The sequence below is a fragment of the Volvox carteri genome (genome assembly GCF_000143455.1).
Source record: "Volvox carteri f. nagariensis unplaced genomic scaffold VOLCAscaffold_9, whole genome shotgun sequence".
Classification (NCBI taxonomy): Eukaryota; Viridiplantae; Chlorophyta; class Chlorophyceae; order Chlamydomonadales; family Volvocaceae; genus Volvox; species Volvox carteri.
In genome coordinates, this window is record NW_003307552.1 from 176,870 (window position 1) to 191,814 (window position 14,945).

General features: G+C 56.9%; 4 protein-coding genes across 4 annotated transcripts in view; 2 read left to right on the plus strand and 2 right to left on the minus strand.

Annotated features, from left to right (window-relative positions):
* Positions 1 to 3,377: 3,377 nt before the first annotated feature.
* On the minus strand, positions 3,378 to 6,525 carry VOLCADRAFT_57965 (uncharacterized protein; the record flags this gene model as incomplete). The annotated part of the gene is made up of 6 exons (XM_002948223.1): positions 3,378 to 3,555; positions 3,803 to 3,914; positions 4,499 to 4,762; positions 5,983 to 6,100; positions 6,165 to 6,261; positions 6,335 to 6,525. Coding segments are annotated over 6 exons (960 nt in total), but the record flags the coding sequence as incomplete, so codon positions are not given.
* A 391-nt stretch (positions 6,526 to 6,916) lies between these two features.
* On the plus strand, positions 6,917 to 8,713 carry VOLCADRAFT_103761 (uncharacterized protein; the record flags this gene model as incomplete). The annotated part of the gene is made up of 2 exons (XM_002948085.1): positions 6,917 to 7,959; positions 8,465 to 8,713. Exons 1-2 carry the CDS (start codon positions 7,156 to 7,158, stop codon positions 8,711 to 8,713), a joined length of 1,053 nt encoding a protein of 350 aa, XP_002948131.1. The 5' UTR covers positions 6,917 to 7,155.
* Positions 8,714 to 11,191: 2,478 nt separating this feature from the next.
* Positions 11,192 to 13,496, minus strand: VOLCADRAFT_80042 (uncharacterized protein; the record flags this gene model as incomplete). The annotated part of the gene is made up of 2 exons (XM_002948224.1): positions 13,346 to 13,496; positions 11,192 to 13,125 (listed from the first exon to the last, which is right to left on the minus strand). The coding sequence occupies exon 2, from the start codon at positions 12,896 to 12,898 to the stop codon at positions 11,192 to 11,194; it is 1,707 nt and encodes a 568-aa protein (XP_002948270.1). The 5' UTR covers positions 12,899 to 13,125; positions 13,346 to 13,496.
* Positions 13,497 to 13,808: 312 nt separating this feature from the next.
* Positions 13,809 to 14,945, plus strand: part of VOLCADRAFT_116706 (uncharacterized protein) — a gene marked incomplete at both ends in the record, with an annotated part of 8,952 nt that continues 7,815 nt past the window's right edge. Inside the window, 2 exons of the mRNA XM_002948086.1 lie at positions 13,809 to 13,880; positions 14,106 to 14,249. Of these exons, the coding sequence (XP_002948132.1) occupies positions 13,809 to 13,880; positions 14,106 to 14,249 (216 nt within the window). The remainder of the gene's footprint in view (positions 13,881 to 14,105; positions 14,250 to 14,945) is intronic.

A 14,945-nucleotide genomic window follows, 5' to 3' on the forward strand; every position in this document is an offset into this window, starting at 1 on the left:
GTCAGGCGTTTCCTGCGGCGTGAAGAAATACACGGCTCGCGGGGATCTAGTTGCTTAGCCCGTGCGAAACCCAATAAAAAGTCCTCGGTGTGGGTGCTCCTGTAGTACAGGGGGTAGTGTACAGAGGGCCATGCCTCACACCTGACGCTCGAGGGGGGGTTTGCGTGCGGGTTTGGTGTATTGGCTGTGAGCAGTAATGCGACATACAGGAACTTGCTGCGGCCCTTATAAAAAGAAGGCCCGCACTGTGGATGCGGGAGAGATGCCCGCAGTTGGCCAGATGCCAGGCCGGACGGAAAGCCGAGCAAACTGTGCCTGCCGCAAGTAGGGGAAGGTGTTGGGGACGATACGTGAAACATGGCCACCAGTGCCCTACAGCAGGCTCGTACTGAGTGTTGGGCTTTCTCGCTAGGGTGGAACTACACTCAACAGTTTTAGGTGACCCTAAACCCTAAGCAGCCACGTATATCTATGTTTGGTATTTTAATGGTAGCCCGGAGTAATAATACTCTGCCGGTCAGACAGAGGTTTGCTTGCATAGCATGTGCGGATCTAGTGAGTAGCGGGCCGGGTGTTATTGGAGGGCTGACGGATGCACACAACTGCCAACCCCCGGCGCGGTGACCTCGTCAGCATTTCCATTTTGCCCGCTGCGCCCGTAGAGCGCCGCCCTGGGACCCCAGCTGCCCGGGTGCCCCTAGTAGATGGTCAAAGAGAGAACCAAGACCGCACAGACATGTCATCCTTTTCCTAGCACAACAATAGCCGGGTAGGCAAAGATGTTGCACACAAAAAGAGGCAGGTGGCTGGCAGAGATTAAGGTCTGACTTCTGCTCCCGAAGTGTCCGGGTTCAAATCCGCATGCCGACCCCTCGGGTGAGTGAGGGGTGACGAAATGGGAGAGCAGGGGAGAGCAGGGAATTGCCTTGTACCACCTTGTAACAACAACAAAAAGAAACAGCCTCCAAGTGCGCACATACCGTAGAGCCCCGCCATTATTGAAACGCACCTGCTCTTGGAAGCCAGGGGCAAAGGCTGTGGCCACCCTAACCACGCCAACCCCAAACCACGCGCAATGCCGCCCCCACCCCGACAATTTGAACGTGGAAAGCGATTCATCCAGCTTACATCTGCTCCCCACAGCAGGATAGGCCACCAAGATAGAACCCACTTGCCACTCCTAACATTACTGCCACTCCCGTCGAAGCGGCAGTAGCAACAGCAAAAAGAACGCTCACGCCGTGCCACGTCGGCGCGACAGCAGTGATCGCCGTCCTCTGTCAGTCAGTCAGTCTGTCCATCATTACGCAACCAAGATGACCTTCGCCCGTCACATTTTAGCTCAGCACCTGGGCTTGAGTATCGTTAACGGTTGTGTCAAGCTCAAAAATGTTTCCATGACATACGACCCGTGCAAGAGAAAAAGGACATCCGATACAAAGAAAATGGCAAAGCCTGTCCACGCATTTATGCACGCGGTCCACGAATGTCGCTCTTCGCTCCCGGGAGTGCGATGAGGGTTGCAAGGGGAGCAACGCGAACACGAACGATGCAGAGAGCAGTAAGCAGAGACTGCACGGACCCGGGGCCTGCGGCCACAAACGCAACAGCGCCGGGGCCCTTTGTGCCGCACTACAAGGCAAGTCGGTCTCTAACAGCGCACAGTCTCCGACGCTATCAAAGAGGCAAGAGAGTTTGTCAGCCCGCTGTCCTCAACGTGGTCCGATCATGCCAGTTCGAAAATGCCGCCGACCGCCACTAAAGTCTCTTCCGGGTCCTACACGCAGCTTCAAGGCAGCTTGTGTTCCTTCAGACCTCAGCGCATCGTGTCGAACCCTGGACGTCTGTGCACTTGTTGGGGAGATGGGTGCACATTCCGGGGAGCAAATCTGTCCACATGTGCGTGGATACGTGCCTCGACCGCGCAATGAATGCCTCACCGTCGGCTGTTAACAATGCGGCTGCCGGCCATATGCCTCGCCTGCATTTCCGTCCCGCTGTCAGCACGTCAGTCAGCCATTCTCCCTGTTGTGTGAAACAAACGATGAGCCCCAGAGACGTCTACCGAACCCCACTTAACATAGTTAACTTCCGCATGTGACCATGTGCGTTCACCATATGCCGCCTGCTGCAAAAAGAACGCTCAAACGGCTATGAGCCGTGCCTGTGCCGGCTTCCAAAGGCGGCATCGAGACCCAGGTCCGCGCCTTATGCATAATGATGAGCTGCCCCTTGATTGTCGCTCCTGCGTCCTCAGACTTCCGCTTCCAGGTCCTCTGCCTGAGGCTGCTAGGCGACCAGCTGAGGCGAGGCCAGGCACAAGCGGTCAGATCTGCTGCATCCGCGCAAGGTCAAATGTCGAGGAAGCCTTGCATGCCCGCCCCTACATTCCGATTGAAACAGAATCACAAACGTGCAGGAACGACACACATACACACACAAACGCGCGCGATATCCCCCACCCTCTTTAGGCGTCCGCCGTCGTGCCCTGCACCCCAAAATTTCGAGGTAAACACTCACATAAAAACAGCGCACAACATAGTCATACAACTACCTACATGCATACAAACTACACACGCAACCAGTTCTGCAGCGCCGACACAGATTTTGCATCGGCAATGACGTGATCTCTAGCCGTGCAATACGCACATCTGATCACGTTCAGAGGTAGTACCCCCCTAGCCCAGTCCTGCATCAAAGCGCCATGCCGTGGCATCCCACCCCAACAATAAAGAAATATCCGCCCTTCCCATGTGGCTTCACATCTTTCCCTCCACATGCCCTCCCACTCCTTTCCTTAGCCCCACTTCCGTAGGATAGAGATCCAGCTCTGCGTTTGCAAAGAGGGCAGCGCTAAGCCACACTCGCAACTCGCCCCATGGGTTAGGCATTGCACGGTAGACGCATTCCCGGACATGGATACATCACCCGCGCAGCACCCAATGGCCCAGCAGCACTCACAGCCTCAGCCCGCACACAAGACAGAGGCGGATGTCGCTATGGGTCAAACAATCACGAACACCGTAGAGCTCGACAGCCTGCTGTTATTCATAGCCCCTGTGCCACGCGCCCTGGTATGCCTTCCTGCCGGCCCCTCGCCCCCCACCTTAGGATATTTCCCTCCACCCACCGAAATGCGCGTCTGATGAGAAAAGGCAAGTGCTCCTATTCCCGAGTCATTACCTGCCCCGAATTCCACACCAACAGAGGACACAAACGTCGTGATACGACAAACTGCCGTCATCGCTGCAGCAGCCTACCGGGTCCCCCGGGTCCGCGCCTCACCCTCATTATTGCGTCCTTCCGTCACAAAACCCACCCATACCACCCATGCCGGTGATGCTGATCCTCATTGCCATCGCCCCCATGCTGGTGCGCTACTCGCTGCCCTTACTACTCTGCCCCGACTCAGCCGCCATGAGTGGCTGCTTCTCAGGCGCTTTCTGCGCTGCCGCCGCAGATTGCTTCATCTGCTCCACCTTGGCGTAGTTGTAGTACATCACACCCACGAAGGCCAGGCCGTAACCCATAAGCTGGGTGCGGGTGACCGGGGAGCTGCGGGGCGCGCAGGTGCAAGGTAAATCAGGTTTAGACGTTGCCCCCAACAATGACACGATAAAGCCGGAAGACTTTGGCACATGGGCCGCAGCGGCAGCGGCAGCGGCAGCAAGGAGAAATCAGGAGAAGAGTTGGGGGAAATCCACCGAGTAAAGTGTCCCCCCCGTTTTCCAGACCCAGATCAAGCTGCGGTCCCCCAGAACGGACCGATCCCAAACCCCAGAATCCCAACCCGTTCGCTTACTGGTACATGACCACCGACAGCAGGATGAGCAGCCAGTCCTTAATTACACCCGCCACGTTCATGGTGAGCGCGGATGTCTTGCCGATCAGCAAAAACACCGACATGTTCAGAGCTGCGCCGGTCGGAAGGCGATGAGGTGAGGGAGGCGAAGAGGTGAGGGAGGCGGGAGAACGTGTCAGCAAGGCTGACTAAGGAATGGCGGATACGACACAAGACCCATATGAACATTCGCGAGCCCTTGCTAGCCCAAGTGCAAGTGGGACGGTGCGACCAAGTCGTCTAACGATGTCGCAAATGTTCAACTCCCTTTGCTTTGCTGCGGCCTTAGCTGAAATGCTGCCGATTGGGCAGCCAGCGGGGCGTTACCACAACCCCGCTGGACAAAAGAAGACCTCGCGCTCGCACTGCGGTGTCTGTATTGGCCCTGCCGTGATGTAGACCTGCAACGAGTTCACTCTAAGGGAATGCGCGACCTAAGGAAGCAGTCACATCCCGCTCGCTTGGGCGACGTATGATTCCCCTTGAGGGTCTCCGCCTCATGTCCGGTCAATCCCCTTCTTGCACTCTTTGCCGCCTGCCTGTCCCCTCTCCTTTTCCTCTGCCCCGTGACCCTTGCCTTACTTCATCCCTCCCTTCCCGCTGCTGTCCCGGCCAACCTACCCACCACCAATCCACCCCCGTACGCAATCTACCCACCAAATGCACAGGCGGCACTGGCCAGCAGCACGGGCACATTCACGCGGAGGTTCTTGTCCGCCACCATCTTGGGCAGCTCAATGTAGATGAAGGGCAGGAACAGGAACACGAAGCAGCAGGGCGCAATGTGGTAAAGCGTAGACACGGGGTTCATCTTGATGCCGCGCTTCTGCAGGAGGATCTGCACCAGCGTCAGCCGCACGGACTCCGTAGCGATGGATCCAACCTGGAGCAGCACTCCGATAACCACAAAATGGATCTCGCCTGCATTCATACATACATAGATACATGCAAATAAACATACATGGACACTGGTTCGCAGGTCAGCCAGCCTTTTGTTTTCATGGGACGGGTTCGTAGCTCATTTCGGTATGAAGTTGTTCGTGTACCACGATCGGCATTTAACTCATCGCGCCTCAGATCATTCAAATACGCATGGACACACAAAAAGATGAGCACAGGAACGGTATCTTGTATGAAAAACGACTGCATGTCTGACGGGTAAGGCTTAGGGGCTGCTTGCTGCGAAGGCGGTACGACAGTCAGGCTGAAACCCCATGCGGACGCGCCGCAACACACGCCCAGTGTTATCGGGTCCCCCACACACTAATCCCCTTTTCCGCCGTCCGTGGCTGCGTCTGCCAGCCGAAACAGCTGCAATGCTTAACATTAAATATGCCTCTCCGTAGCTGCGTGGCACCGCCGTGGACCGTCTAGCAGCTGTTCGCATCAGCCCTACAGCTTTCTATCCTCTGTTCAGGCTGCCGCTGAGTGAACGTGATGCAGTGATGCAGTAACGCGGCCTAACCGCACCCTCTCAACGCCCACATCGGCTGCCCTGTGCTGCACTTATCGTCCCGAGGTGCAGCTGGACGGTAAACACTACTGGGCAGGCAGCCCCTGATCCAGACCCAGCGCAATGTCCCATGCTGTGGCAATTCTTGTAAACCAGCGCTGCGTGCCTCCAGAGACCCATCGAGCCGGCACAGCGGCGGCCCAAAGCCCGCCAAACCAGCCCTCCCGAGCCGCTCAGGCTGGTAGCCGACTTTTGTGCATGGCAATATGGTGGGTGCAAGCGCGCATGCCATTGGAAGAGAATTTGTGCATCTGGGTCCTGAGGCCTGTCCTTAGACTGAGTGATGTCCTGGGACGGGAGCTACCCAGGAACAAGCCATGAGATACTCCTATCCCTTACGAAGCTCGCCATCCAGACGCGGCCCACGCCCCGTGGTGGATAAAGATGGTTGGGTTGCGAAGTAAAAGGAGGTGAAGCACTGTTGCATGCAAGGTGCATCGGAAAGAAGGTGTTTCATGCCATGCGGATAGGAGCCTGCCTTGCCCTGGCTGACGCTGTTCGTACAGGCCGTACAAGTGCCTAAAGACCCCGCTTCCTGGTTGCATCCATTCCATAACAGAGATATAAATAAAGGAAGGATGATGCTAACTTCATGGATCCAAGAAGTATCCAGGTTAATCAGGCGTACCGTAGGAGGCGATGGCGATACCCGTGCCCACCACCAGCATGTTGAGTGCGGCCTTCAGTGTGAACTTTTCCGTCGCAAAGAGGACTCCAACAATAAAGACAACCATCGGCATAGATGCCTGTGGGCAGGGTTGCGATGCTTAGCAGACAGGCTGGCCAGTAACCCTCTGCAGCCTGCATTACCTTTAACATTTGTATGAAGGAGACACTCAGGTATAGGTAGGCTGCGTTGCCGAGCCAGAGCGTCCCCGCGAATAGCAGACCAATGGGCAGAATGCAACTGCAGTTGGTGATACAGCAAGGTGAAAAAACTGACGGCCGATGCGTCGAACCCGGGCCGTTGCAAGTCGCACCTGAGATATGTGTCAGCTGAGATGTTTACTGCCTCTACAAAGCCTAGTTTCACAAGAAGAAATGCCAGCGTAGCACAGAAGAGCATATGGGTGCAAGTCAAGGCAACCGGATAGGGAAAGCCCGACATTGACAGCACATATTTGTTGATCATGATGACGGCTGCGCTCAACCCAATCCATAAGAACATGTATCTGCAAATTCAAAAGCGGGCACAGTTACAGGCGACGATTGAAAGCGAGGTATGGTGGCCGCTACTCCTGTGATTAGGTGCATTATCCACAATTGTGACCTTATGGAACGTTACTGACCCATATGTAATCACCAGCTGCAGGGCCAGCCCCTTAGGAGCTGCTTGACCCTCGGCCATTTCCGTTCAGCCTAAACGTTTTGGGAGATGGAAGATAGGATGGTAAGGTGCTACTCTATGTACAGTTCATCTGTTACAGCGTTTACAGCGAGTATACGGCCAGTTTAGCAATGGTTCGATACAGTCTGCAGTTGTAAATAGCGTACAGGTACTACACCGGGACTTTCACGATGCAATCAATGATGCCGCCGTGTGCGGTAGCGCCAAATCCTGCTAATTTTCAAGAAGTGTAAATGCGTTTTAATATCAACCCATGGACGTCGTTTCCGGTTTTCACCTTGCCGGACAATTCTATTGAACGTGAGAGCCGTAGCAAATAGGATTCTCCTTTCCTATGAGTACTTGTAGATCTACATCATAGCTAGGAACTTGCACTTCCGGAAACCTCTCGGCCGATCATAGGGCAGCCAAGCGGCGCTTTAACCCAATTGTTAGTGTATTGTCCTTGATAGGATGCTGACGCGGTTGCCACGCCTATTGCGGCTTGGCAGTGGCGCGAAGGCAGCTTCAGATGAATGTTGTCGGCGAGCGATGCAGACGGAGGCAAAGGGCGCCCACAGCGTTCTGGACGAAGTCGCACAAGCCCGGCTTAAACGCATTAAAAGCCAGCTAGAGGCCACTGGGGAACTCCCGGTGGAGACCCCCAGGAGTGCAGCCTGGCAGGCGGTTCGATATCTGTGGAATGCTCTCCTGTTGGGCACCGCTGGCACCGGTGCGGCGGCCGCGTACTACACATACGCCTACGACACGCAGGAGCTCACAGATATTGTGAAGCGTACTCGGGTGGAGAGCAAGGACCAGCCGTTGTCACAGGCGTGGTGCGATGCCATGGAGCGATACCTGAACTTTCGCCGGAACGTGGAAGCGCGGGTTAAGGAGTACACGGACCCTGCCACCGACAAGCTTCTCCCCGATCTTCATCCGCAGCTTCGGGGAAACCTTATCACGCTAGTCCTGGATTTGGACGAGCTGCTCGTGTTTAAGGAATGGACGCGCCAAAAGGGATGGTCCATTTACAAGCGACCTGGCGTCCAGGAATTCCTGCTAGAGCTGGGGCAGTACTTTGAGATTGTGATCTACACGGACGAGCCCGCGACATATGCGGACCCAATTCTTAACAAGCTGGACCCACATCGCATCGTACCATTCCGGCTATACCGTACGGACACACAGTATCAGGACGGCAAGCACGTGCGCGACCTGTCGAAGCTGAACCGTGACCTCACGCACGTCCTCATGATTTCTGCGAAGCCGGAGGTTGGTACACGAATGTATAGCTGAATGGGTGGCATCTCACGCTTGCCGGCGACTGGGCAGGGACGCATCTTGAGTGCCTTGGACAGCAGGGCATGTCGCACGTGTGATGATAATGGACAGGCCTACAGGAACGATGGCCCGTGGGTCGCTTGCAGCCCTACGCCGCAGCTAACCTTCAGAGGCGTGTTCTTGCATGCCTGCTTGAATGCCTTGCTTTATTTTAGTCGCGGTGATTGGCTAGGGAGTAGGGACCCCAGCGCTTGGGTACCTGGCGTGGGGACATGCCGTAAGGTTGTACTGCAGCCCCCTCCTGTTCCCACACAACTCCCACCAAGTTCACCATCCTGCTGCAGCGTCCATGGCTCCTGGCCGGCCAGCCGCCGCACTTTCCACGGAACTCCTGTCACGTGGTGGCCGTATAATTCAACTTCGCGCCTGCCGCTACTGTTGTGTCTCGATGCTGATGCCTACTGATGCTGATGCCGCTGCCTGCTGTGCTCCGTAGGCCTGGGAGTTCCAGCCGGAAAATGCTTTAAAGTTGCGGCCGTGGAAGGGCGAGCCTGGTGACACGGGCCTCATCGACCTCTTACCATTCCTGCAGTTCCTTGCGATGCGGCGTGTTCGGGACGTACGCGACGTCGTACGCTCGTACGATGGCGTGCAGGACATCCCTGCCGCCTTTAAGGCACGCCTGCAGGAAGCTGCGTCACACCAAAAACAGGTCAAGCGGGGGTTCTTGATGCCGCCGCGGTAGCAGCATGAGAAGAATGGATGTCACCTTGTGTTTCCCGGTTGTGTGCTTGTGGGGTTATGCGGGGATTTTGAGGTATATTCGAAGTTAGGATGTTGGACGGACAACGGTGCTGCCGTACGCGAAACACTGTGCAACTGCATGCGGAATATGGGGTTGGAAGATGGGTAAGACATTATTTAGGATGGGCTGCGCTGCTCAGACGTTGCCGATTGTCGCGTCTGTTGGAGCGCCTAGCTGTTAAAGAAGGAAAAAGGCTAGGCGTGTGGCCTTGCAGTTGGGGTGTAGCCTTGATTATGCGCGAAGACGTTTGTTTTATTCCAATGACCCATCATCTGCGCGAAGCCAATTGGGCTGAGAAAGCGCCGGGGCAGAGCTGTGGTTGACATGAATACGTATTGATAGGCTAGTGGCGAGGCGCGGTTTGAGGGGCCTAGTTGACCACATATCGCAGCCAACCAGCCAAGCTGTATAGCCGCCCGTTTGGCTGTGTAAGGGCATGTTAGCATATTCGCTTCTGCGGAAGATATATGGATACAGCAGCAGCCGAATCGTGGAGGTGCACGGTGGCAGCGCACGCCTGTCTGTGTCTTTCTTTTTAGCAGGATGTGTGTCTACGATAAGGAACTGAAAAATGGTGCCAAGGCGCATTTCCTTCGTTAACGGAGGTGCATTGCGTTCATCCAATGGTATGGGTTAACATCTCGCACCTGTGCTTTGGCTGGAAGCGGGGAGTGCGAGTATGCGGATCTTCACCTGTCAAAGGTTGGGGCAGCCTGTGGAGCTAGTCTGTAAGGAGGCAGTTAGACTGTGAAAAAACTCGTCCGCACGGCTTACAATGTACCCGAATGGTGCCTTGGCAACATGCAGCAAGGTTGTCCTGTGACAACGGCAAGGCTGCCCATGGGACCTCCGTAAAGCACTGTCCATCACCGAAAATGAATGGAAGAACGCATGAAGCACAGTATCTGGCTGATCACGACTCATGCAACGTGGTTGGTTTCGAGCAAAGCAAAGAGCAAGGCTCTCAGGCGGTCCGCCGCACTCCCAGGACAGCATACATTCGCACACGCTTACGCACGCGGACACAAGCCGACATGGCTGAATGCTTCGCTACAGCACTGCTGTCCTAGCAGCCACATCGCCATGGCAAAGATGCACAACGACACCAAAACTGAGGAACACAGGAAGCATGTAATGTCATGAACACGTGAAATGCACCGGCGCACGATTTAGCAATACCACGCCGGCTTACTGGCGAAGAGACGACTCCTGAACGCCAGCGGGCAGGATCCCCATGGGTCCACATAATCGCGCGGCAGCTGCGCATGGCTACGCAACAGCAAACACCCGAGAGCCCTGCAGGGCCCCTGCATATTGGCCGAGCTCCTCGCCTCACGCATTAGCCCCATCACCGTCACGATCACGACCCCTAAGCCTATCAACACAAAGCCACGAGGTCCATGCCTACCAGAGGCGCGAATAACAGGGCACCAGGAGCCATCGTTGAACGGCGTTCCGTGCCATGTAAGCACCGCTGCGGGTGCCGCCTGACACTTGCCAGCCTGAGGACCTATGTGTGCATCCCATAGCCGTCCGGATCGCCCTTGGGGTCCAGCACGCCCAAAGGGCGCTTGAATGCGAACAGCAGAACGTTACGTCACCAGTAGCAATACCCGTCCCCGTCGTGGCCGCCCAGCCGTGTGGTTAGCGGTAACGTGAAACACAGGCAGCGCAATACCATCTCTGTACCAAGTAACCAGCCGGCCGAAGCTCAATGATGTTGCCCACTTCGCTCATGCGGAAGCGGGCACGCCGCCTAGGAAACGTACCCATGATAGCCCCATTCAGCGTTGCGTTAGGAGGGGGAGTGCGCCCACATGCTATGAGCCTGCACTGCTTATAGCCGACAGTGTCAAGTGTGCCCGCCGTGGGTTGCACCGTAATCCCCAGGCGCGCCACCTGCTGCCTCGTCAGGCTCCCTCATGTCCACCAGAAGACGGCTATGGCCCAGTAGACCCGGCCCGCGCCAATGGCCACGGACGACGCTTCCTAAAATGAGAACCAAATGACAGTACCCCAGCTTATGCGTGGCCCTCACAACAACCCCCCGGCTAGGCACAACCTATGTAACACACCGCTGCACGCGCACGCGCCTTGTCAATATTCCATGCGCAACAGCAAAGCCGCTGCCGCATCATACTGCATCGTACTACAGCACCCATTTAACACCGCCGGGTGCCCCAAGGCCGCGAGAGTTCTTGCGTGCAGCACTTCACCCCTTGGTAAACCCATGCCCCACCCTTCCACCCTTTCTTTTTAGCGCTTTCCTCGCATCCATGCCGCCGCTGCCATTCACCATGAGCCCTTTTGCCACATATCGACAAGCCAGCCGCTGTTTGCTACGTCATGGGGTCCCCCTGGCCCCTTGCCCACACACTCCTCCAGCCCCGCATAAACCCGCACCCCAATATTTTCCCCTCACTCCGCAGCCACATCCGCGGCCGATGCGCTCCCCGCAAGCGCCTGGCTGGACCCCGTGGCCTTAAAAAACTCATCCTCCAGCTGCCGTAGTTGCTCCTCCGTCACACGGTCCGTCACCTCGTCCTTGCGCGCCATCTCCTTGCGCGCCTTGACCTTGGCTTCCTTGATCGCCTTCTCCAGGTTCTTCTCCCGCGTCTGCTCGCGCTCAAACATGGCGCTGATAGCAGACTTCTCCGACGGCGCCGCCTCCGACAGGCCTTGGCTGAGATGCAGCACCGACGTGCAGCCGTCGCTGGTGCCGACCGCCACAGTGCTGCCGGACTCCTGCACCGCGAAGGCGGTGAGCGCTAGGTCAGAGACCTGCACCGTGAGCGTGGGCTCGTTGTGCTTGTAGTAAAGGTCCCAGACGTCCAGCGCGCCGTCCATCTTGATGGTGAAGAACACACCAGGTCGGGATGGGGACCAGGTACCGCCGGTGAGGTAGGTCGGGTGGTAGCGGGTGGTGAGGATGGGGGTCTTGACGGCGGTATCTTCCACCCAAACGCGCGCAGTCCAGTCGCCAATGGATAGGAAGTACTTGGAGTTGAAGGGGTTGCGGCGCAGGCCATAGATAGGGCCGTGGTGGCCAGACAGGACGTACTTGACGCGGTCAACGGGGTTCTTGGCTTTGCGGTTGCAGGAAAAGATCTGGCCCTGCTCCGTGCCGACCATGAAGTTGGTGGGTCCGGCATTGGTGTCGTACTCGAGTACGACGCCGCCCACCATGTTTTCCGAGTTCTTTTCCTTGAGCGGCATGCTCTCAACCGACTCTGCCAGTTTGCGGATATCCCACCAGTAAATCATGCCGTCCGTGGACACAGTCATACATTCAGTACCGGTCTTGGACTGCAGCCAGGCAAAGTCGTAGACGGGGTCACGGTGGCTGTAGTCAATGGGGGTGGCCTCCACGGGGCTGGTGCCTTTGCGCACGTCGAAATACGCCATCTGGCCGTTGTACTGGCCCGCGCCGACCAGGTTGTTGTCCTTGAGGTTGAACTTGGCGCAGCAGATCTGGCTGGTTGGAACCAGCTCGTATTCCGGCGTGTTGGGGTTGTTAACGTCCCAGATATAGGAGCTGAGCGGCATGCCAGCGGGCTGCTGCTGGAACTGCAAGATGGAGTAGGAGATGACGACCTTGGGCACGGCGCCGTCGGGGTGCCAGTTGACGTAGGAGGCGCTGCGCTTGATTGCGTTGGGGTCCTTGAACACCGTGACCGTCTTGACGTGGGGCGCCTCGGAGGTGTGGTCGGTGGTTACGTTGGTGAAGTACTCCTGGTAAATGTCCACTGCGTTGTTCTGCTTGATCAAGTCCTCCACGGACATACCCAGCTGGACTACCGTCTTGATGTAGTCCTCGTCCTTCTCGACCTTTTTGCGGTAGCGGATGGTGTGCTCCGCTTCCGTGTAGTCCACATCCTTGGGCCAGCCGCCCTCCACGTGGCTCATGGCCTTGTTGACCAAGATGACCGCGTTGGTATTAGCTTCGTGTTCCGACATTTCCGGCACGCATTGTGTCACGGTGGTGACAGGGTTGCGCGGGATGTACTCACGGCCGTGGTCCTCGTTCGGCCGGATGTCGGCGAGCATCTCGCTGCCCTCATCTGTGAATTTGGGCCAGCGCCCGAACTGCTTGCGCAGCTTGATGTACTGGTGGTATATCTCCATGGCGCTTAGGTAGTCAGCTTAGCTGCGCACACGCCGCGGCTGCTGTGTGGTGTGTGATGCGGCTCCTGAGGCTGCTGGTGGTGCTTGCAGTCAGGCTCAGGGGCTGCTGATAGCAACCGCTGAGTTGGTGGATGCGAGGCCCGCGCGCCCGCGTGAGGACGACCCCACCGCCGGCGTCAGCGGTAGGTATGTTGGGAGCCGCTCGGCTGCGCCCTCCAGCACCCTCCCTGCGTACACCGGGGTAGTCAATCCAATGTACAGTCCTCAGGATGCTTATGCGCGATGGCGAAACCGTGAGCATGCATAGCTGCACACATGGAAAGTAGTGGCAATCTCGACGACTACAAGTTACACATGAATAATGTCAAGGAACTTGGACGTGCAAGCTCTGCTTCAGTCAACAGTTAGAGCGAGGTTGCGGTGCTTTCCATGACCTACCAGTCGCACCTGTCAGCACCGCTGGTAGAGCTCCTTTAATCCACTGTTTAGGTTTGGAATTCTAAGTAGGACCATCCATTCCAGTGTAAGCAAGAACGGGAAGAATTCAAAGGCCGAAAGTCTTATATGAATTGTCAGCGGCAAATCTACTGTAGCGTGTTGAGCTGGGATCGAAGCAAATGCTGCCACGTTACCTGGCTTCAATATGCCGAGTTCGGGTAGAAGCTGGGAACACCAGACAACTGGAGGGCCTGTACGGCTCGAGACAGTTTGGAATCAACTGAAGTCTGGTAGTTCTGCTCGACTGCAGGCGCATCAATGAACAAGAGGGAAGTTTTCTTATGAGTCAACGTACAGCCGTCAGAGTATGAGTTATGTTGTGCGTTTGCTCTGGCAGGTTAGGCTTCCTTGATGTACTGGATATACTGTAGTAAGTACTAATTAAAGTGAATATTGTGGTTATCGATCAGCAATGGACCGCGACCGCGAGCGGGGGCGGGGCGGCGGGAGACCTGGACCATCTCCGGGACAGCTGCTGGACAAGGTATAAAACGGCAAAGCCAATACTTCGCTTGAAATCAGATGGAGACCTGCTGATTGTTTTACCAACTACCATCGTCGCGGATGCGATCGAGCTGGGTGTAGTCTTACCCCTTGGCTGCGGATGCGCGCGGATAATGCTCATCATGGAAGGGTCGTCCCCGGTCTGCCAGCGCAGCGATGGGTTGTGCCCATCACACAACCCGTGTCCCGGGCCCCCTTGCTGCAGGTTCGGCAGCTGCGGGCGAAAATTTCTCAGGACGTGTATGATCTGACTGGTTGGGACCAGGCGTGGGAGGAGCTCAAGTCCTTACAGCTATCGGACGAAACACGGGCCATATATGAGGAGCTGGTCGCAGCGTTCCCCACAAAGGTAGCGTGACAGGGGGACCAGCACCGCTGCTCCCGGGAATCCAGTTACCGCTCCTGGCAGGACGGCGCAGCGCAGCCCCGGCCTTAGCACCCCGGCATAGGATTGCCGTGACCTAGAGGGATTTTAGGCCGAGTCCACACTTGCTGCTCCAGGAGCTGCAGAGCTCAGCGGCTGCAGCGGCTGACGGCGCAGGTGGCAGAGGCGGCAATGAAGGGGCCGGCGGCGGCAGTAGCCCCTACAGTGCATGACCTGCCCTCGGTGGCAGCAGCGGCTATGGCCTCTAACCCAGGTCCCCTGGGGCCATGGCCCTTGCCAGCAGTCCCCCGAAAAAGGACCCCCGTCGGGCATGCACACCACGCCAACGGCGTTCCGCCAGTCCTCACCAACAATCCGGTTACACATATTGGATCTCTTTCTACACCACACCACCGGTGCAGCCGCTGGTGTTGCTGCTGCTGATCCCGCCGCTGGCCCACAGCCCGATCCGTGCGCTTCACCTCACCAGCCCCGGGTGGCGCAGTCCCAAGATGCACATGCACAGCACCGCAGCTAGGAGCACAGGAGCTTGGTAGGACACAATCACACGGGGCCTGGCCACATGCACGAGCACCCGAGCTAGGTCGGGCATCGCCTCCCGAGGGCCATACAGCACGGACCTGGGTGCAGTCTCCTGTGTCACCGCTACGCTGGAAGACT